The sequence below is a fragment of the Salmo salar genome, chromosome ssa05 (genome assembly GCF_905237065.1).
Source record: "Salmo salar chromosome ssa05, Ssal_v3.1, whole genome shotgun sequence".
Lineage (NCBI taxonomy): Eukaryota > Metazoa > Chordata > Actinopteri > Salmoniformes > Salmonidae > Salmo > Salmo salar.
The window spans coordinates 32,104,610-32,122,945 of NC_059446.1; the positions used below are offsets into that span (position 1 = coordinate 32,104,610).

The 18,336-nt window shown below is 41.0% G+C and overlaps 1 protein-coding gene across 2 annotated transcripts in view; it reads left to right on the forward strand.

Moving 5' to 3' along the window:
- The first annotated feature begins 8,771 nt into the window (after positions 1-8,771).
- Positions 8,772-18,336, forward strand: part of LOC106604636 (phospholipid-transporting ATPase ABCA1) — a 42,008-nt gene continuing 32,443 nt past the window's right edge. Inside the window, exons 1-3 of one of the 2 annotated variants that reach the window (XM_014199475.2) lie at positions 8,772-8,978; positions 13,286-13,396; positions 15,025-15,118. In XM_014199475.2, the coding sequence (XP_014054950.2) occupies positions 8,829-8,978; positions 13,286-13,396; positions 15,025-15,118 (355 nt within the window). In that variant the 5' untranslated portion in view covers positions 8,772-8,828. Of the gene's footprint in view, positions 8,979-12,936; positions 13,160-13,285; positions 13,397-15,024; positions 15,119-18,336 lie in introns of those variants that run through there. The other variant, XM_045718055.1, reaches the window with a different exon arrangement.

Sequence of the window (18,336 nt, forward strand, 5' to 3'; positions counted from 1 at the left end):
AAAGAGGGGCCTTTGTTGCATTGTTTTCTGTTGTACCAGGGAGAGAGTGCGCTGTGGGTGTGTGTTTGTGCGCGTGAATGTGTGTGTGATGTTTTTATTTGTAAGGCTGTAATGAGTGAGTGCAATATCAACCTGTGGCACGCCTTTTTAAAATATAGGGATTGGAGCGATACAATATGTGTCCAAAGTACTAAGTTAGTAGTTTGTTTTTCTTGTCCTTTTCGATTATCATCCCTGTTTTTACCATCAACTGTAGGGCTACAATTTAGACAAAACATTTCTAAACAAATTCAGTCTTCTCTGTATTTGTTTTGATGTAATTGTACATGCCGACATGTACATGATTATAATGGATTAATTGGCAATATTTGATGAGATCATTCCGTATGTGATTTCTCTTTGTACAATACAAATGTCTTGCCATTTTGGTTTCAGCCACTAGAGGGAAGTCACACCTTGTGTGAAAGAATTTGGAGGAATTGGCAGTAAGTGGACCCAACAGCAAAAGATGAAACGGATGGAGTTGCCAAAGATTCAGGGCGCGTCTAAACTGGCTACCACTACTCATCACCTTGACTACATCTGCATTATACACTGATCTAAAAACGAATCTCACAGCTCACTCAGATCACTACAGTTGAAGGAAAGGAAGTAATGAAAGCGGACGTCTTTGAACTATTTAGCTGCATTAGTGTCTCACTTACGAGAAGATCGACATAGTACATGGTAGCAAAAACTACAACAATTGTCACTCTTTGCACTCCTATCTGTGAGCTACTATGATATGTCTAGGCAGTCCAATAAAACATAGCGAATCAGGTTTTGAGAAACGTCTATGTATAAACCAGACTAAATAACACAGAGTTCATCTTTTTTTAGGGAGTGGATCTCATGACTATCTGGATGACTAAATGTGACAACACACTTCAACTAAATGTGCCATCCTCAATTGTCGTGCTTTTTTTGGACAATATCTGCTGAGTCGACCATTGTTTTGTTTTTTGTCCCTATATGTGTGTGGTGGGCTCCAAATCTGTAGCTCTAACCTTTCACTTCCATTTGTTACCTAATATGTAGCATATTATTTACCAGTCTTTTTGCAGTAGTGGGCAGTTTCTTGTTTTTGTTGGCCTAGTGTTTAATGAGGCAGTGGTTGGTGAGAGCCTCCCATTTGGTGGGTCATTCAGACCCTGTGTAATGGGTCTGATTCTCTACGCTCTGGTAGTTTTTAATAGACTCCATTGTTACCAGGGTACCCTCAGAAAAACAAGATGAAATTCACAACTTTCATTCATCTGCTTGCTCTGCCCTCATAGCCTCAAATTTAAGTGTTTTGCCATTTTCTTTGCAGGACTACCAGGGCTACAAGTTGAACACGAAACAATTTGACATATACAGTTGCATTCATTAGTTTTATTGATCAATGTCAATCAAAAGAATGTCTGACAAAGAAACAACCTGATAAAAAAAGACTAAGAATTCTGTAAGTACAGCTTGTTTGCTCAGTGGGAAATTAATATCAAACTAGACAGTGACAACTGTGGAGTTTGTGACAGCAACTATGTGACCTTATTACAGTATAGACACTGGGATTTCCTATGATCTTCTATGTACTGTAGAAGAACCCCTTACCTTCTAACGACACTTGTGTGGCTTGTGAGCGTCTTAGAGCAAAACAAGTTACAGTGAGGGAAAAAAATGATTTGATCCCTTTGCTGATTTTGTACGTTTGCCCACTGACAAAGAAAGGATCAGTCTATAATTTTAATGGTAGGTTTATTTGAACAGTGAGAGACAGAATAACAACAAAAACATCCAGAAAAACGCATGTCAAAAATGTTATAAATTGATTTGCATTTTAATGAGGGAAATAAGTATTTGACCCCCTCTCAATCAGAAAGATTTCTGTCTCCCAGGTGTCTTTTATACAGGTAACGAGCTGAGATTAGGAGCACACTCTTAAAGGGAGTGCTCCTAATCTCAGTTTGTTACCTGTATAAAAGACGCCTGTCCACAGAAGCAATCAATCAATCAGATTCCAAACTCTCCACCATGGGCAAGACCAAAGAGCTCTCCAAGGATGTCAGGAACAAGATTGTAGACCTACACAAGGCTGGAATGGGCTACAAGACCATCGCCAAGCAGCTTGGTGAGAAGGTGACAACAGTTGGTGTGATTATTCGCAAATGGAAGAAACACAAAAGAACTGTCAATCTCCCTCGGCCTGGGGCTCCATGCAAGATCTCACCTCGTGGAGTTGCAATTATCATGAGAACGGTGAGGAATCAGCCCAGAACTACACGGGAGGATCTTGTCAATGATCTCAAGGCAGCTGGAACCATAGTCACCAAGAAAACAATTGGTAACACACTACGCCGTGAAGGACTGAAATCCTGCAGTGCCTGCAAGGTCCCCCTGCTCAAGAAGCACATATACATGCCTGTCTGAAGTTTGCCAATGAACACCTGAATGATTCAGAGGACAACTGGGTGAAAGTGTTGTGGTCAGATGAGACCAAAATGGAGCTCTTTAGCATCAACTCTACTCGCCGTGTTTGGAGGAGGAGGAATGCTGCCTATGACCCCAAGAACACCATCCCCACCGTCAAACATGGAGGTGGAAACATTATGCTTTGGGGGTGTTTTTCTGCTAAGGGGACAGGACAACTTCACCGTATCAAAGGGACGATGGATGGGGCCATGTACCGTCAAATCTTGGGTGAGAACCTCCTTCCCTCAGCCAGGGCATTGAAAATGGGTCGTGGATGGGTATTCCAGCATTACAATGACCCAAAACACACGGCCAAGGCAACAAAGGAGTGGCTCAAGAAGAAGCACATTAAGGTCCTGGAGTGGCCTAGCCAGTCTCCAGACCTTAATCCCATAGAAAATCTGTGGAGGGAGCTGAAGGTTCGAGTTGCCAAACGTCAGCCTTGAAACCTTAATGACTTGGAGAAGATCTGCAAAGAGGAGTGAGACAAAATCCCTCCTGAGATGTGTGCAAACCTGGTGGCCAACTACAAGAAACGTCTAACCTCTGTGATTGCCAACAAGGGTTTTGCCACCAAGTACTAAGTCATGTTTTCCAGAGGGGTCAAATACTTATTTCCCTCATTGAAATGCAAATCATTTTCTAACATTTTTGACATGCATTTTTCTGGATTTTGTTGTTGTTATTCTGTCTCTCACTGTTCAAATAAACCTACCATTAAAATTATAGACTGATCATTTCTTTGTCAGTGGGCAAACGCACAAAATCAGCAGGGGATCAAATACTTTTTTCCCTCACTGTATGTGTTCGTGAGAGTCTTGATATGTCATACTAGTTTATAGCTCAAACCGTTATGACTTTACATACGTTTTTTTTATTTAACCTTTATTTAACTAGGCAAGTCAGTTAAGAACAAATTCTTATTTACAATGACGGCCTACCCCGGCCAAACCCGGATGATTCTGTGCCAATTGTGCGCCGCCCTAGGGGCCTCCCAATCACGGCCGGATGTGATGCAGCCTGGATTCAAACCAGGTACTGTAGTGACACCTCTTGCACTGAGATGCAGTTCCTTAGACTGCGCCACTCGGGAGCCCCAAATGATTGGTACCAGTGGATGCAGAAGAAATAGACAAATCCAATGGTACAACCCAGCAGTCTCAAACACACAATGTATTAAAGGGGTTAGAAGTCCAAAACACGCCGGTGATACCGTGGTACTCAATATTTAATAGACCAGGGCATTTTATTAAAGCAAGACGGTTTATAGTGTGACTATATCAGCAATGTTTTAATGGCACCATGGGTTAAGAGAAAGTGTTAAATGTGCCTACAGTAGTAACCTAAGAGATGGTTGTATAAAATATTATCTCAGATTGCAGTCTCACTTACAGTTTATGGTTTGATGTATGTCCCAGTAAAAACTCCTGGCTCTAATCAAAAACCTATTTGGAAGATTAAGTCAGTTTATTTTTTTTTATCACACATATGAAACCTATTAATGTAGTGTAACATGAGAAAAGTAAAGTTCTTAATTTGTCTTATTGTCATGTTAACTCTGTAGTCCTCCCGTTGTGGTGTTGGTCGACTCTTATTTCCTATTCATCTGACGTCTCCATGTTGACAGCTCAGAATAGACCCGGTGTTCCTCTGGGCTAGGGGGTATACTGTGGACATACTGCTGAGGTGTGCCGCACTTCCTTAGGTTACATAATACCTACTGTTAATTCCTCCTGGGGCCCGCACACTCAATGTGGAATGGGTCACGAGTCTGCATTGACAAGGGGGGCCTCTGTGTTTACAAGTTTCAGACAAAATGGCAACAGTTCTCTGCAGAAAATGTTCTCTTGAATCACAATCTATGGTAATGTACACTCGAGAAGAATAAGGTTGAGTAATTTTGACTAAATCCACTCACTTGAATCTTACATTTTACATTCTTGATAGGAATTGCTCATATAGCGCAAATCTTTCACTATGAGCATAAAACATCTCCAAACTTAGATAAGGTCCATAAAGTTTCACATTTCAACTTTTAATGTGACATGCACAAGTACAGTGAAATGCCTTTTTTGCAAACTCAAAACCCAACAATGAAATAATAACAATGTAATACAAGAAAAAAAACATGAGAAACGAGAAGAAATATGAAAAACAATAAGTGAGCAAGCATGCTATGTACAGGGTCAGTTCCAATACCATATTTACAATGTGCAGGGATACTGGAGCAATGGAGGTAGATATGTATAGGGGTAAGGTGACAAGGCATCAGGATATACTGTATAATAAACGGAGTAGCAGCAGCTTGCATGTGAGTGTAGAGTCAGTATAAATATATGGGCATATTATGTGTGAGAATAGTTGATGGAGTGAGTGTTTGTGTGTGTGTAGGGCCCTGTGAATGTGCATAGAGACAGTGCAACAATACAAATAAAAGGTCAATAAAGATACAAGGTTAACTCAGATAGTCCGTGTAGCTATTTTGTTAGCAATTTATCATTCTTATTGCTTGGGGATAGAAGCTGTTCAAGAGCCTGTTGTTAGAAGCTATTCAAGAGCCTAACGTATATATTTAAGGACTTTTCGAATTAGATAAGTATTTTCTATACTGTCTAAACTTTTTGCTGACTCATCACCTGCTATTACATAAGTTTAGTCACTTTGAGCTGGAACATCTGGGTGGGGGCAATTGCAGCCAGGGTCAGATGACATCAGTTCACCTTTCACCTACTTTCACTGAGCAGGGGCCAGGTTACTATATTATGTCTGAAACATCCTGTGAAAAAGGCCGAAAATGAGTTGAGAACAAGTTCTCATTTCCAACTGCGACCTGGCCAAGATAAAGCAAAGCAGTGCGACAAAAACAACAACACAGAGTTACACATGGGATAAACAAATGTACAGTCAATTACACAATATAAAAATCTATGTACAGTGTGTGCAAATGTAGTAAGGTTAGTGAGGTAAGGCAATAAATAGGCCATAGTGGCGAAATAATTACAATTTAGCATTAACACTGGAGTGATAAATGTGCAAGTAGAGATACTGGGGTGCAAAACAGCAAAAAAATAAATGACAGTATGGGGATGAGGTAGTTGGGTGTGCTATTTACAGATGGGCTGTGTACAGTTACAGTGATCGGTAAGCTGCTCTGACAGCTGATGCTTAGTGAGGGAGATATGTCTCCAGCTTCAGTAATTCTTGCAATTCGTTTCAGTCATTAGCAGCAGAGAACTGGAAGGAAAGGCGGCCAAAGTAGGTGTTGGCTTTGGGGATGACCAGTGAAATATACCTGCTGGAGCGCATGCTACGGGTGGGTGTTGCTATGGTGATCAGTAATCTGAGATAAGGCGGTGCTTTACCTACCAAAGACTTATAGATGACCTGGAGCCAGTGGGTTTGGCGACGAATATGTAGCGAGGGCCAGCCAACGAGAGCATACAGGTCGCAGTGTTGGGTATTATATGGGGCTTTGGTGACAAAACGGATGGCACTGTGATAGACTACATCCAATTTGCTGAGAAGAGTGTTGGAGGCTATTTTGTAAATGACATTGCCGAAGTCAAGGATCGGTAGGATAGTCAGTTTATTGAGGGTATGTTTGGCACCATGAGTGAAGGAGGCTTTGTTGCGAAATAGGAAGCCAATTCTAGATTTCATTTTGGATTGGAGATGCTTAATGTGAGTCTGGAAGGAGAGTTTACAGTCTAACCAGACACCTAGGTATTTGTAGTTGTCCACATATTCTAAATCAGAACCGTCCAGAGTAGTGATGCTAGGCGGGCGGGCAGGTGCGGGCAGCAATCGGTTGAAGAGCATGCATTTAGTTTTACTAGCATTTAAGAGCAGTTGGAAGCCACGGAAGGAGTGTTGTATGGCATTGAAGCTCGTTTGGAGGTTTGTTAACACAGTGTCCAAGGAAGGGCCAGATGTACTGTATACAGAATGGTGTCGTCTGCGTAGAGGTGGATCAGAGAATCACCAGCAGCAAGAGCGACATCATTGATGTATACAGAGAAAAGAGTCGGCCCGAGAATTGAACCCTGTGGCACCCCCATAGAAACTGCCAGAGGTCCGATTTGACACACTGAACTCTATCTGAGAAGTAGTTGGTGAACCAAGCGAGGCAGTAATTTGAGAAACCGAAGTCTGCCAATAAGAATGCGGTGATTGACAGAGTCGAAAGCCTTGGCCAGGTCGATGAAAACAGATGAATACCATAAAATGTTTTCTACTGTTATTTCCCAGTACTAGGCTTCTGCAAATATTACTAATACATTGTTCCCATATTTCCCATTAATTAGGGACTGAGGCCTGCACTGCAGAGTTCTCCTATTGACTAGAATGGGATGACATCAGCTTGACTTCAGACCACTTGAGGTAAGAAAACGTCTGGCAAACTTTGAACTGTTCCTTTTCTGATTAGAGTGTTGGAGATGGTATTCTGAGAATATGCTCTGCCTACAGCTATAAATCCTACTGTGTTGATAAGTTATTGAGCTTTGAGCAGTTGAACTTTGAACCGGCTGAGTTTCCCATTCAGATTGGCAGAATGAAAAGGTCATAATTGATATAATTAAAAAGAGCTACAATGATTGGTTTCATGAATATGCATAACCTATAGTGTAATTATTTAACTATTTCATGGGCTTTATAATTTCCATCTGTCAACATATTTATTTGCACTAATCCAATTCATAGGTGAGAGGCTACGCCATTTCGGGGGAGCAAATTACTGTATTGTCATCAAGGGTAACTTGCTGATTGCAAATCTCTTCAAATCTTTCCTTTCAATAACATTTGTGTTTTTGTCATTGTCACATTGCTTTGGGGAAATGTTTTCAGTCTTTTACAAAGAACACCCCCTCGGCTGAACTCATTGTTGTTTCCCAAGTGATGAGTCATGAATCATTAGCCTATTTCACAGACAGTGTGGTGAGGAAGGTGCTACAGGAGGCTGAATAAGTTGGGCTTGTTCCTGAAACCCTCACAAACTATTACAGATGCACAATTGAGAGCATCTTGTCAGGCTTTATCACCATCTGGTACGGCAACTGCACCGCATGCAACCACAGGGCTCTCCAGAGGGTGGTGCGGTCTGCCCAACGCATCACCGTGGGCAAACTACCTGCCCTCCAGGACACCGACAGCACCTGATGTCACAGGAAGGCCAAAGAAATCATCAAGGACATCAACCACCCGAGCCATGGCCTGTTCACCCAACTATAATGCAGAAGGCGAGGCCAGTACAGGTGCATCAAAGCTGGGACTGAGAGACTGAAAAACAGCTTCTATCTCAAGGCCATCGGACTGTTAAATAGACATCACTAACCGGCTTCCACCCGGTTATGCAACCCTGCACCTTAGAGGCTGCTGCCCTATATACATAGACTTGGAATCACTGGCCACTGTAATATTGGAACACTAGTCATTTTAATAATGTTTAAATAATGTTTACATACTGCTTTACTCATCTCATATGTATATACTGTATTCTCTTGTACTGTATTTTAGTCAATTACACTGACATACCTCTATATAATATTTATATATTGCTTAATTCCATTCATTTACTTTTAGATTTGTGTGTATTGTTGTGAATTGTTTTAGCTACTTCTGCACTGTTAGATATTACTGCACTGTTGGAGCTAGGAACATAAGCATTTCGCTACACCTGCAATAACATCTGCTAAATATTTGACCAATACAATTTGATTTGATACATGCAACCTGGAAATGATTGGAAGAAATCAGGGGAAGTATCTAATTAATGGTTGAATCTCATGAAAGGTAAACATGACCAGATTATGTTTTGACAGTAAATTATGGGGTTTAATCTATGGAAAAACATATTCGTCAGTGATTGTTAGTTTTCATTCTGAATAATCAGAATGAAAATGCGGTTAAGAGCATTGGGCGAATACCCGAGCCGGCTGTCGATGTGCCCTTGAACAAGGCACTTAATTAATCCTAATTGCTCCTGTAAATCTCTCTGGATAAGAGGGTCTGCTAAATGACTAAAATGTCAAAATAAAATGTACAGAGTTTGTGGAAAGACGATTGCATCTAGGCCTATAACCCAACTGTTTACCCAAACGAAATGTAGTCCCGAGAAGGCTATTTACTACTTTAAATGCATGTAGGTCTATGGTTTTTATTTCGATTATCATTCGTTCCAGATGTTTAGGAGGTCGGGGAGTGCGAGTAGCCCCGAGTCTACATGTGCTCCACTAGGGGGATTTAATCACGGAACATCTCCATGACCGAGAGTAACCCCTGTAGTTCTCCAAGCGGATGTAGCCAAGGTTCACTCCATATAAAAGCTTTTCTAGATACAGATGATTCTCCTCCTCTGTGTACAGGTCACACATGCCTGGATAACAAGCCAGGACAAAAATATTTCAAAAAGTAGTGAAGAAGTGTGGTTTAGTTTAGGAGGAAACACACTTGATGCTGAAAGGGGTCTGATTTCGTGCCTTTGGGAAAAGGTATTTCGATTTTCCACTGATTAATTGTCTGTCATTTGTTTATTCTCTTCTTTTAATGGTAGTCCTATCTGCTGGAAAGAAAGCTGAAAAGATAACGGAGTTATATGGCAAACTTTAGCTATTTTTCTTTTCAACAGCGCATCAGTTATAGATATTTTGTTTTATAGCAAAAATGTGTTCGTTGTAGTTTTTGTTGTACTTAGTTATAAAACACGATGTAGACTAGTCTTCGGGCACATTTACAACCACATTATGTATTGCTATGTAACATTGATTTACTCATTGAGGAAAAGGACTTCATATTAGATTTTTCCAAACATGCGGAGAACACTGCATGGCACGAATCTTCTCACCCATTGTGTTAAACAGACTTTTAAAAAACGATCCCATATTTTCTATTCAATGACATTCTTTGCAGAGTTATCCCACAACATTTTGCCACCAAACAAGTGAATAAACAACTTAGAAACAAGTTACTTTGTTTTAATTTACAGTAAGGGACGTCAATGTGAAGCCCAGCAAAATAACATGTTATTGAGTCATTTATATTGTCGTATTACCTGCAGAGTTATCACACAAACAGCCCACCTGGCTCTTGTGAGTACAAAAGACAGGGAGACAATAAAATGTAGCCTAGACTGAGCTTGTCACTCCAAACACCGGTAAAGAAGCTGATAGTAGCGTACGGTAGAGATAGTTAGTGGATGCAACATTGTATATTTCCCATTATGGCGTCTGCGAGCAAGGGCAACGTCATTGAGGCCATCTCAATTTTAAAGTAGTACATTTTCTTCTTGTACTACTTCTATGGTAAACAAACTGAAAGCTTACATAGTGCACACTTAAATCCAATTTTATTGGTCACATACACATGGCTAGCAGATGTTATTGTGAGTGTAGTGAAATGCTTATGCTTCTAGATCCGACAGTGCAGCAGTATCTAACAGGTCATATTTAACAATTCCACAACAAAACCTAATACACACAATCTAGTAAAGGAATGGGATGAGAATATATAAGTATAAAATATATGGATGAGCAGTGACAGAGCGGCAAAAATGCAAGCGATAGAAAATAATAGATCGTGAAGGATACAGTATGTACATATGAGATGAGTAATGTGAGATGTAAACATTCTTAAAGTGGCATTATTAAAGTGACTAGTGATCCATTCATTAAAATGGCCAATGATATCAAGTCTGTAGGTAGGCAGCCGCCTCTGTGCTGGTGGTGGTTGTTTAACAATCTGATGGCCTTGAGATAGAATCTGTTTTTTCTATCTCTCTGTCCCAGCTTTGATGCACCTGTACTGGCCTCGCCTTCTGGATGGAAGCAGGGTGAAAGTGTGGCTTGGGTGGTTTGGGTGGTTATTGTCCTTGATCTTTTTTGCCTTCCTGTGACATCGGGTGTTATAGGTGTCGTGGAGGGCATGTAGTTTGCCCCCGGTGATGCGTTGTGCAGACCTCACTACCCTCTGGAGAGCCCTGCGGTTGTGGGCGGTGCAGTTGCCGGACCAGGCGGTGATACAGCCCGACAGGTTGCTCTCAATTGTGCACCTGTAAAAGTTAGTGAGTGTTTTCGGGTGACAAGCCACATTTTCTTCAGCCTCCTGAGGTTGAAGAGGCGCTGTTGCACCTTCTTCACTACACTGTCTGTGTGCGTGGACCTTTTCAGTTTGTCGGTGATATCTACACCGAGGAACTTAATACTTTCCACCTTCTCTACTGCTGTCCCGTCGACGTGAATAGGGGGGTACTCCCTTTGCTGTTTCCTGAAGTCCACGATTATCTCTTTTGTTTTGCTGACATTGAGTGAGAGGTTATTTTCCTGACACCACACTTGGAGGGCCCTCACCTCCTCCCTGTAGGCTGTCTCGTTGTTGTTGGTAATCAAGCCTACCACTGTAGTATTGTCTGCAAACTTGATGATTGAGTTGGAGGCGTGCATGGCCACGCAGTCGTGGATGAACAGGGAGTACAGGAGAGGGCTGAGAGCGCACCCTTTTGGGGCCCCAGTGTTGAGGATCAGCGGAGTGGAGATGTTGTTTCCTACCCGTCAGGAAGTCCAGGACCCAGTTGCACAGGGCGGGGTCGACACTGCCACCTAGAGTGTGTTTGAACAGGTATAAAGACAAGATTGATGATTTACTGCCACCTGCAGTTATGGAATGTTTTCTCACAAGTATAATTCATTGGCTGATCCCTCCTGATGACCTGGAGGAATTATGCGATCCTTCCTTAACCCATAGGAAGTCCCACCCAGTTGACTTCTTCAAAATGTTGAATGTCCTTAGTGATGCTGCACATGCTAAAACAGGCTTTTGGGCACTAGAGTCCTCGATCTATCTCTGTGTAGCCTACTCACTCATCCACTTATACCCATGCCCCATCTATTGGGTTCATGCTGAGACACTTTAAAAAACAATTATTTTACCTTTATTTAACTAGGCAAGTCAGTTAAGAACAAATTCTTATTTTACAGCACCTGCCTACCCTGGCCAAACCCTTCCCTAACTATGCTGGGCCAATTGCGCAGCGCCCTATGGGACTCCCGATCACGGCCGGCTGTGATACAGCCCGGGATTGAACCAGGGTCTGTAGTGATGCCTCTAGCACTGAGATACAGTGCCTTAGACCACTGCGCCACTCAGGAGCCCTAATGCGTCATGGTGGAGGAAAAAACTGTCCAGACTAATCCGTTCAGTTGTTTTTTTTTTATTCGTTTCCTCAATATAAACATTCATTCAATCTATTTATTAATTAATTCTCTCCGACCAAATAAAATTGTATTTGTCACACATGCGCCGAATACAACAGGTGTAGACCTTATTGTGAAATGCTTACTTACGGGCCCTTAACCAACAATGTAGTTTGAAAAAAGTAAGTAAGAAATACCATGACGGTTTCATTCCCACTTAGCCGACAACAATTGCAGCCTAATGTAAGTAAATATATTTAGTTAATTACATGCTTCAAATGGTGATGATCACTGATCGTTCAATAGCTTATTTCCAGTTTCAGTGTTTTCATATGCCTCTGAATCATAAGGACAAATAACCCTTGTGGTTTGTAGGGAGCGGGCGTGCAAAACCCCTAATTTAGGCTAAGTAATTTCAATATCCTGAAAAGCCAGGAGCCTCACTAGCAGTCAAAACTGAATGATGCATGTTTACGATGCGAACAAAATACATTTTGTGCAAACTCTGATTCATGCCACTTGGACAACATAAACAGTTGTCCATTTTGCGCTCTCATCCCTGTGACCCAGTGTTTTATCCCTCGTCCATGAAGTTAGGGCCATATACGTCCAGTAAAACATGGTGCAGCCAAGCGCCTGGATGTGTTTATGTTGTTTACAATTGTGCATGTGAGGAAAGGCATGCTTCGGTGTTAACCGGTGCAATGATGCGCTCTCATCCCTAGGCAGGAATTCTGTCTGGCTCTGCTTCATGATCGTAGATGTTCTAGTTTATACTCCAGGGGAGTTCATTAGCTACCTACCCTGGCAATTAGCTAATATCCAGGTGAATGTATTGTCATCGCAACATAGCAAATAGCTATTAGTTTTAGTTATGAACATAGAGCAGAGTTGCCTAGTTGGCTAAGTCGCTACACAGCTATAGCTAACGAACACGATGCCTAGCTAGCAGCTGAGTCAGTCAGTCACACAGTTCTGGGAAAGGGGTCCAGAGAGAGATGGAACTCCGATTCTGACTGGGGTCATAAGGTCATCTGACCCTAGGGGCATATTTTTGGTCATAACCCCCCCAAGGTGGTTTATTCAATTCTTTACATCATAAACAAATCTAAATCATGTTTTGTGTTTCTGCATGAATATGGCAAAAAAAAAAAAAAATCAAGTCCCTTAGGGTCATTTTGACCCAAGCCAAAAACATCTAATTCTGCCTACAGTAATTTGATATATAACACTTTTATTTGCATCTAGGTTTCTCTGGAGACATAATCATTATCCATACCCCAGAGGGTGGAGGAGGGCCTGTATCAGTGATTCTGACCAGATATAAAGGACATCTGCAAAGATATACACTCCAAATCTGGACCATCAGAACGACACGATTTGTACTGACAGAACCACTAATAACCTGTAAATACGTCCCCTCAACCCATCCTCACTCCCATAAAGTCTGCTGAGTGGGGACACAGTGCAGAATAAGTTCCCATGTGAGGAGGACCTATTGGAGAGATGTTGTCAACTAGACAAATGACCCTTGACCTTGTACCTTTGAGCTGTGTGCTGGCTGGCTGGACTTTTTACCCACAGTCACCACTGCCTGTTTGTCATTTCAGTTTAGAGCTGGAGGGAAGCTTGAGTGGAAGAGGTCCAGAGTAGAGATGTCCATCTCAACTCAGCTGGGCTTGTTGTTGTGGAAGAACTTTACCTACAGGAGAAGGCAAACGGTAAGCAGAACATTTTTATATCAGATTGTGTGAATTGGTGAAATAGGAATTGGGACTTTTTCTCGTGGCTTTGTTTGATAGGACAATTTAAAAGAGGATGTATAATTATGTACTTCTGTTATAATGTTTACAGTGTTTTTCAAACAAATGTTGTATTTACTTTATTATTGTCTTATACCAGGTCTACAGTTTTTAAATTCCTTCTTTGCAGCAAATCATACTTTACACAATAGTTCAATAGCTGTTTAGTTAGAAAGAGTGGTCATGTCCTGTTCTCCTATTATAAGAGAAAGAACAGCACTGTGATAGGCCCAATACATCACTGGGGGCGAGCTCCCTGTCCTCCAGGACATCTACACCAGCCGGTGTCTGAGGAAGGACCGAAAGATTGTCAAGGACTCAAGTCATCCGAGCCACGAACTGTTCACTCTGTTACTGTCTGGCAAGCGCTATCAGAGTATCGGATCTCGGACCAACAGGCTCCGAGACAGCAATTACCTGTCTCGGAGCCTATATTTTTAAACCTGCATATTTAGTTAATATTGCCTGCTATCAGACTGCTGAAAATATTGCCTGCTATCAGACTGCTGAAAAGCTAATCCTATCCGTCTCCCTGGACAGACCTGCACCTTAGAGACTATTTGCACTGGATAAATTATTTGCACTGACAACCCACACATTCAACCCTTACACACAAACACCCATAAACACACACACACACACACACCCATAAACACACACACTCAGAACTCGTATACACACACTCACACGCACAGTCAACACTGCTGTTCCAATATATACCATTGATTCCACTACCCAGTTTATAATTGTAAATTCAGTGTAAATCCAGTCCATTATTACTATGCATACTACCTCTTCTATTACTTGTTCTTTTTTACTTGACTCCTTTCATTGTTATTATTGATTCATGTTCTGCATTGTTGAGGGAACTAACACAAGCATTTCACTGTACCTTTTATACCTGCTGTAAACTGTATGTGAAGAATACATTTGATTTGATTTTTACAATAACTATTGTAAGCAATTACCTTAACTGGAGGGAGATTTTACGGTGTATTAGATGTGAGACGTAGGCTCCTTTATTCAAGTAGTAAAAAAAAAGAAGTTTTATTGGAAAGTAATATGCTACATGCCCAAAGGGACAGAGCTTAATCTTAGCAGTGTTAGCTTTAATTGCTACTACAGCTTGTTCTCCCACCTGTGCTAGAACCCTGCCTCTAAATGGCTTTACGTGTGCTGGAGGAGCATCTCTCTCCATCTCCTAATCCAATCAGCATGCACCTGATAACCCTTGAACGGAGATGACTTCACTGTTGCTGGATGTGGGTGTGCAGCATTAGCTATTTTGAAGTCGGGGTTGGTTGTATTGATCGCTTTGTATCTATTAGAAATGCAGTCCTAATAAAAGCTGTCTTATGACAGCTATATCATGCCTGCGTATAGCGTTGATGCAGACCTATTATATGGTGTAGTGAGGGAGCCATTTTGAATGGCAGTTTTTAAGCGCTCCAGACTATTAGCAGACAAGCTAGGCTTACGGTTATAAATGGGGGGGGACCTTCTAAAAAATGCTAACTGGCCTTCTTCTCTTGTTTTCTTCTCTCTAGCTCCAACTGCTGATTGAGATAGTATGGCCCCTGTTGATCTTCTTCATTTTGATATCAGTGAGACTGAACTACCCTCCATATGAACAACATGAATGTAAGTATGATGCACCCCCCTCGTCATTGTTTACACACAGACACTTCTTCACAAGACACTCAACTGAATTCCCCACCCCACACCCCAAATGGCTGTTCAACCATTCCTGTTGTTGTGGTCACAGAGGCATTTGGATTTGGAATCTGTGGATGAACTATGTTGCCGCATGTATACATATTATACATGCGGATACAAAGATACAAGCCATTGATGCTATAGTATACAAGCTAGCAATACCATGCACTAGTATGCTACAATGCCATGTGCAGTCATTTATTCTGAAACTGCTACGTGCTGGCCACTCGAGTAAACCCACTATGGAGAAAAAAAAGACATACATTTTCACAGTCCAACAGCAGCCTAATCGTGTTGAACTGTTTATGATAGGTCCTTATCGGGTGTGGATGCTGGGTGTTTTATGTGTTAACTGTTATATAGGGAATATTCTGTCCTGCTAATCAATTTTCTGGTATGGGATGGCAGATATACCCCTGTTAATGGGTTTTTATCTAAAGCCTGACAAGATTTCTGCCCACTGGGCATGTATCCCTTTACTTCTCCTGCATGAAGCCTCCGATACGAACATCACAATAGATCCAATTAGAGGTCGACAGAATGGCCGATTTAATTAGGGCCAATTTCAAGTTTTCATAACAATCGGAAATCGGTGGACACCGATTATATTTTATTTAAAAAAATATTTTTTAAATTATTATTATATATATATATTTTTTACACCTTTATTTAACTAGGCAAGTCAGTTAAGAACACATTCTTATTTTCAATGACGGCCTAGGAACGGTGGGTTAACTGCCTTGTTCAGGGGCAGAGCGACAGATTTTTACCTTGTCAGCTCGGGGATTCAATCTTGCAACCTTACAGTTAACTAGTCCAATGCTCTAACCACCTGCTTTACATTGCACTCCACGAGGAGCCTGCCTGTTACGCGAATGCAATAAGAAGCCAAGGTAAGTTGCTAGCTAGCATTAAACTTATCTTATAAAAAACAATCAATCATAATCACTAGTTAACTACACATGGTTGATGATATTACTAGTTTATCTAGCCTGTCCTGCATTGCATATAATCGATGCGGTGCGCATTCGCGAAAAAGGACTGTCGTTGCTCCAACGTGTACCTAACCATAAACATCACTGTCTTTCTTAAAATCAATACACAAGTATATATTTTTAAACCTTCATATTTAGTTAATATTGCCTGCTAACATGGATTTCTTTTAACTAGGGAAAATGTGTCACCTCTTGCAACAGAGTCAGGGTATATGCAGTGTGAAGACTATTTCTTCCTAACAAAGACAACCAACTTCACCAAACGGGGGATGATTTAACAAAACGCATTTGCGAAAAAAGCACAATCGTTGCACGACTGTACCTAACCATAAACATCAATGCCTTTCTTAAAATCAATACACAGAAGTATATATTTTTAAACCTGCATATTTAGCTAAAAGAAATCCAGGTCAGCAGGCAATATTAACCAGGTGAAATTGTGTCACTTCTCTTGCATTCATTGCACGCCGAGTCAGGGTATATGCAACAGTTTGGGCCGCCTGGCTCATTGCGAACTAATTAGCCAGAATTTAACGTAATTAGGACATAACATTGAAGGTTGTGCAATGTAACAGGAATATTTAGACTTAGGGATGCCACTCGTTAGATAAAATACGGAACGGTTCCGTATTTCACTGAAAGAAAAAAACGTTTTGTTTTCGAGATGATAGTTTCCGGATTCGACCATATTAATGACCCAAGGCTTGTATTTCTGTGTGTTTATTATATTATAATTAAGTCTATGATTTGATAGAACAGTCTGACTGAGCGGTGGTAGGCACCAGCAGGCTCGTAAGCATTCATTCAAACAGCACTTTCGTGCGTTTTGCCAGCAGCTCTTCGCAATGCTTCAAGCATTGCGCTGTTTATGACTTCAAGCCTATCAACTCCCCAAGATTAGGCTGGTGTAACCGATGTGAAATGGCTAGCTAGTTAGCGGGGTGCGCGCTAATAGCGTTTCAAACGTCACTTGCTCTGAGACTTGGAATAGTTGTTCCCCTTGCTCTGCATGGGTAACGCTGCTTCGAGGGTGGCTGTTGTCGATGTGTTCTTGGTTCGAGCCTAGGTAGGAGCGAGGAGAGGGACGGAAGCTATACTGTTACACTGGCAATACTAAAGTGCCTATAAGAACATCCAATAGTCAAAGGCATATGAAATACAAATCGTATAGAGAGAAATAGTCCTATAATTCCTATAATAACTACAACCTAAAACTTCTTACCTGGGAATATTGAAGACTCATGTTAAAAGGAACCACCAGCTTTCATATGTTCTCATGTTCTGAGCAAGGCAGTTAAACGTTAGCTTTCTTACATGGCACATATTGCACTTTTACTTTCTTCTCCAACACTTTGTTTTTGCATTATTTAAACCAAATTGAACATGTTTCATTATTTATTTGAGGCTAAATTGATTTTATTGATGTATTATATTAAGTTAATATAAGTGTTCATTCAGTATTGTTGTAATTGTCATTATTACAAATAAATAAATAAATCGGCATCGGGTTTTTTTGGTCCTCCAATAATCGGTATTGGTATCGGCGTTGACAAATCATAATCGGTCGACCTCTAGATCCAATACTAATCACTGGAGCTTTTTTTTGTCAAAACAAAATGTCTCTTTGATCAGTCAAAACTGTACAAATATAAGTTTGACAGTTTTCTGTTTGATTCGACAGTTTGTTTGTGAGGTGGCTCAGATTGCCTGTGGACATATCAGTGACTTTATGGGGGGTTAGAGTTTATGATGCCTTTATTACTGCTCTAATCTCATTATGACGGTTCTATATGTGAAAGCTGATAAAGGTTGCAAGGCCCTCGGAGACTATCTTTGGCACGGGTATGGGAAAAGCTTATATAATGGAAATGCACTGGCTGAACCAAATCCTGTTTTCCTCGGAATGATACGCTAGAGAATTCTTCAGTTAATTATATCACTGGGGGCAGTTCACAGAACAGGATCAATACATCTGCTGGTTACCTTCTCTTTGCTAAAGCAACTATTGTTTCTTTGTATGGGACTTGCATTCTTGTTGATCCTACTTTATGTAATAGCCTACAAAACCTGCTTCAGGATACAGTTGTGTAGGACAAAGCATTCATATAGCTACTAATAACTATTATTAATGGGATGAACACATCTCCT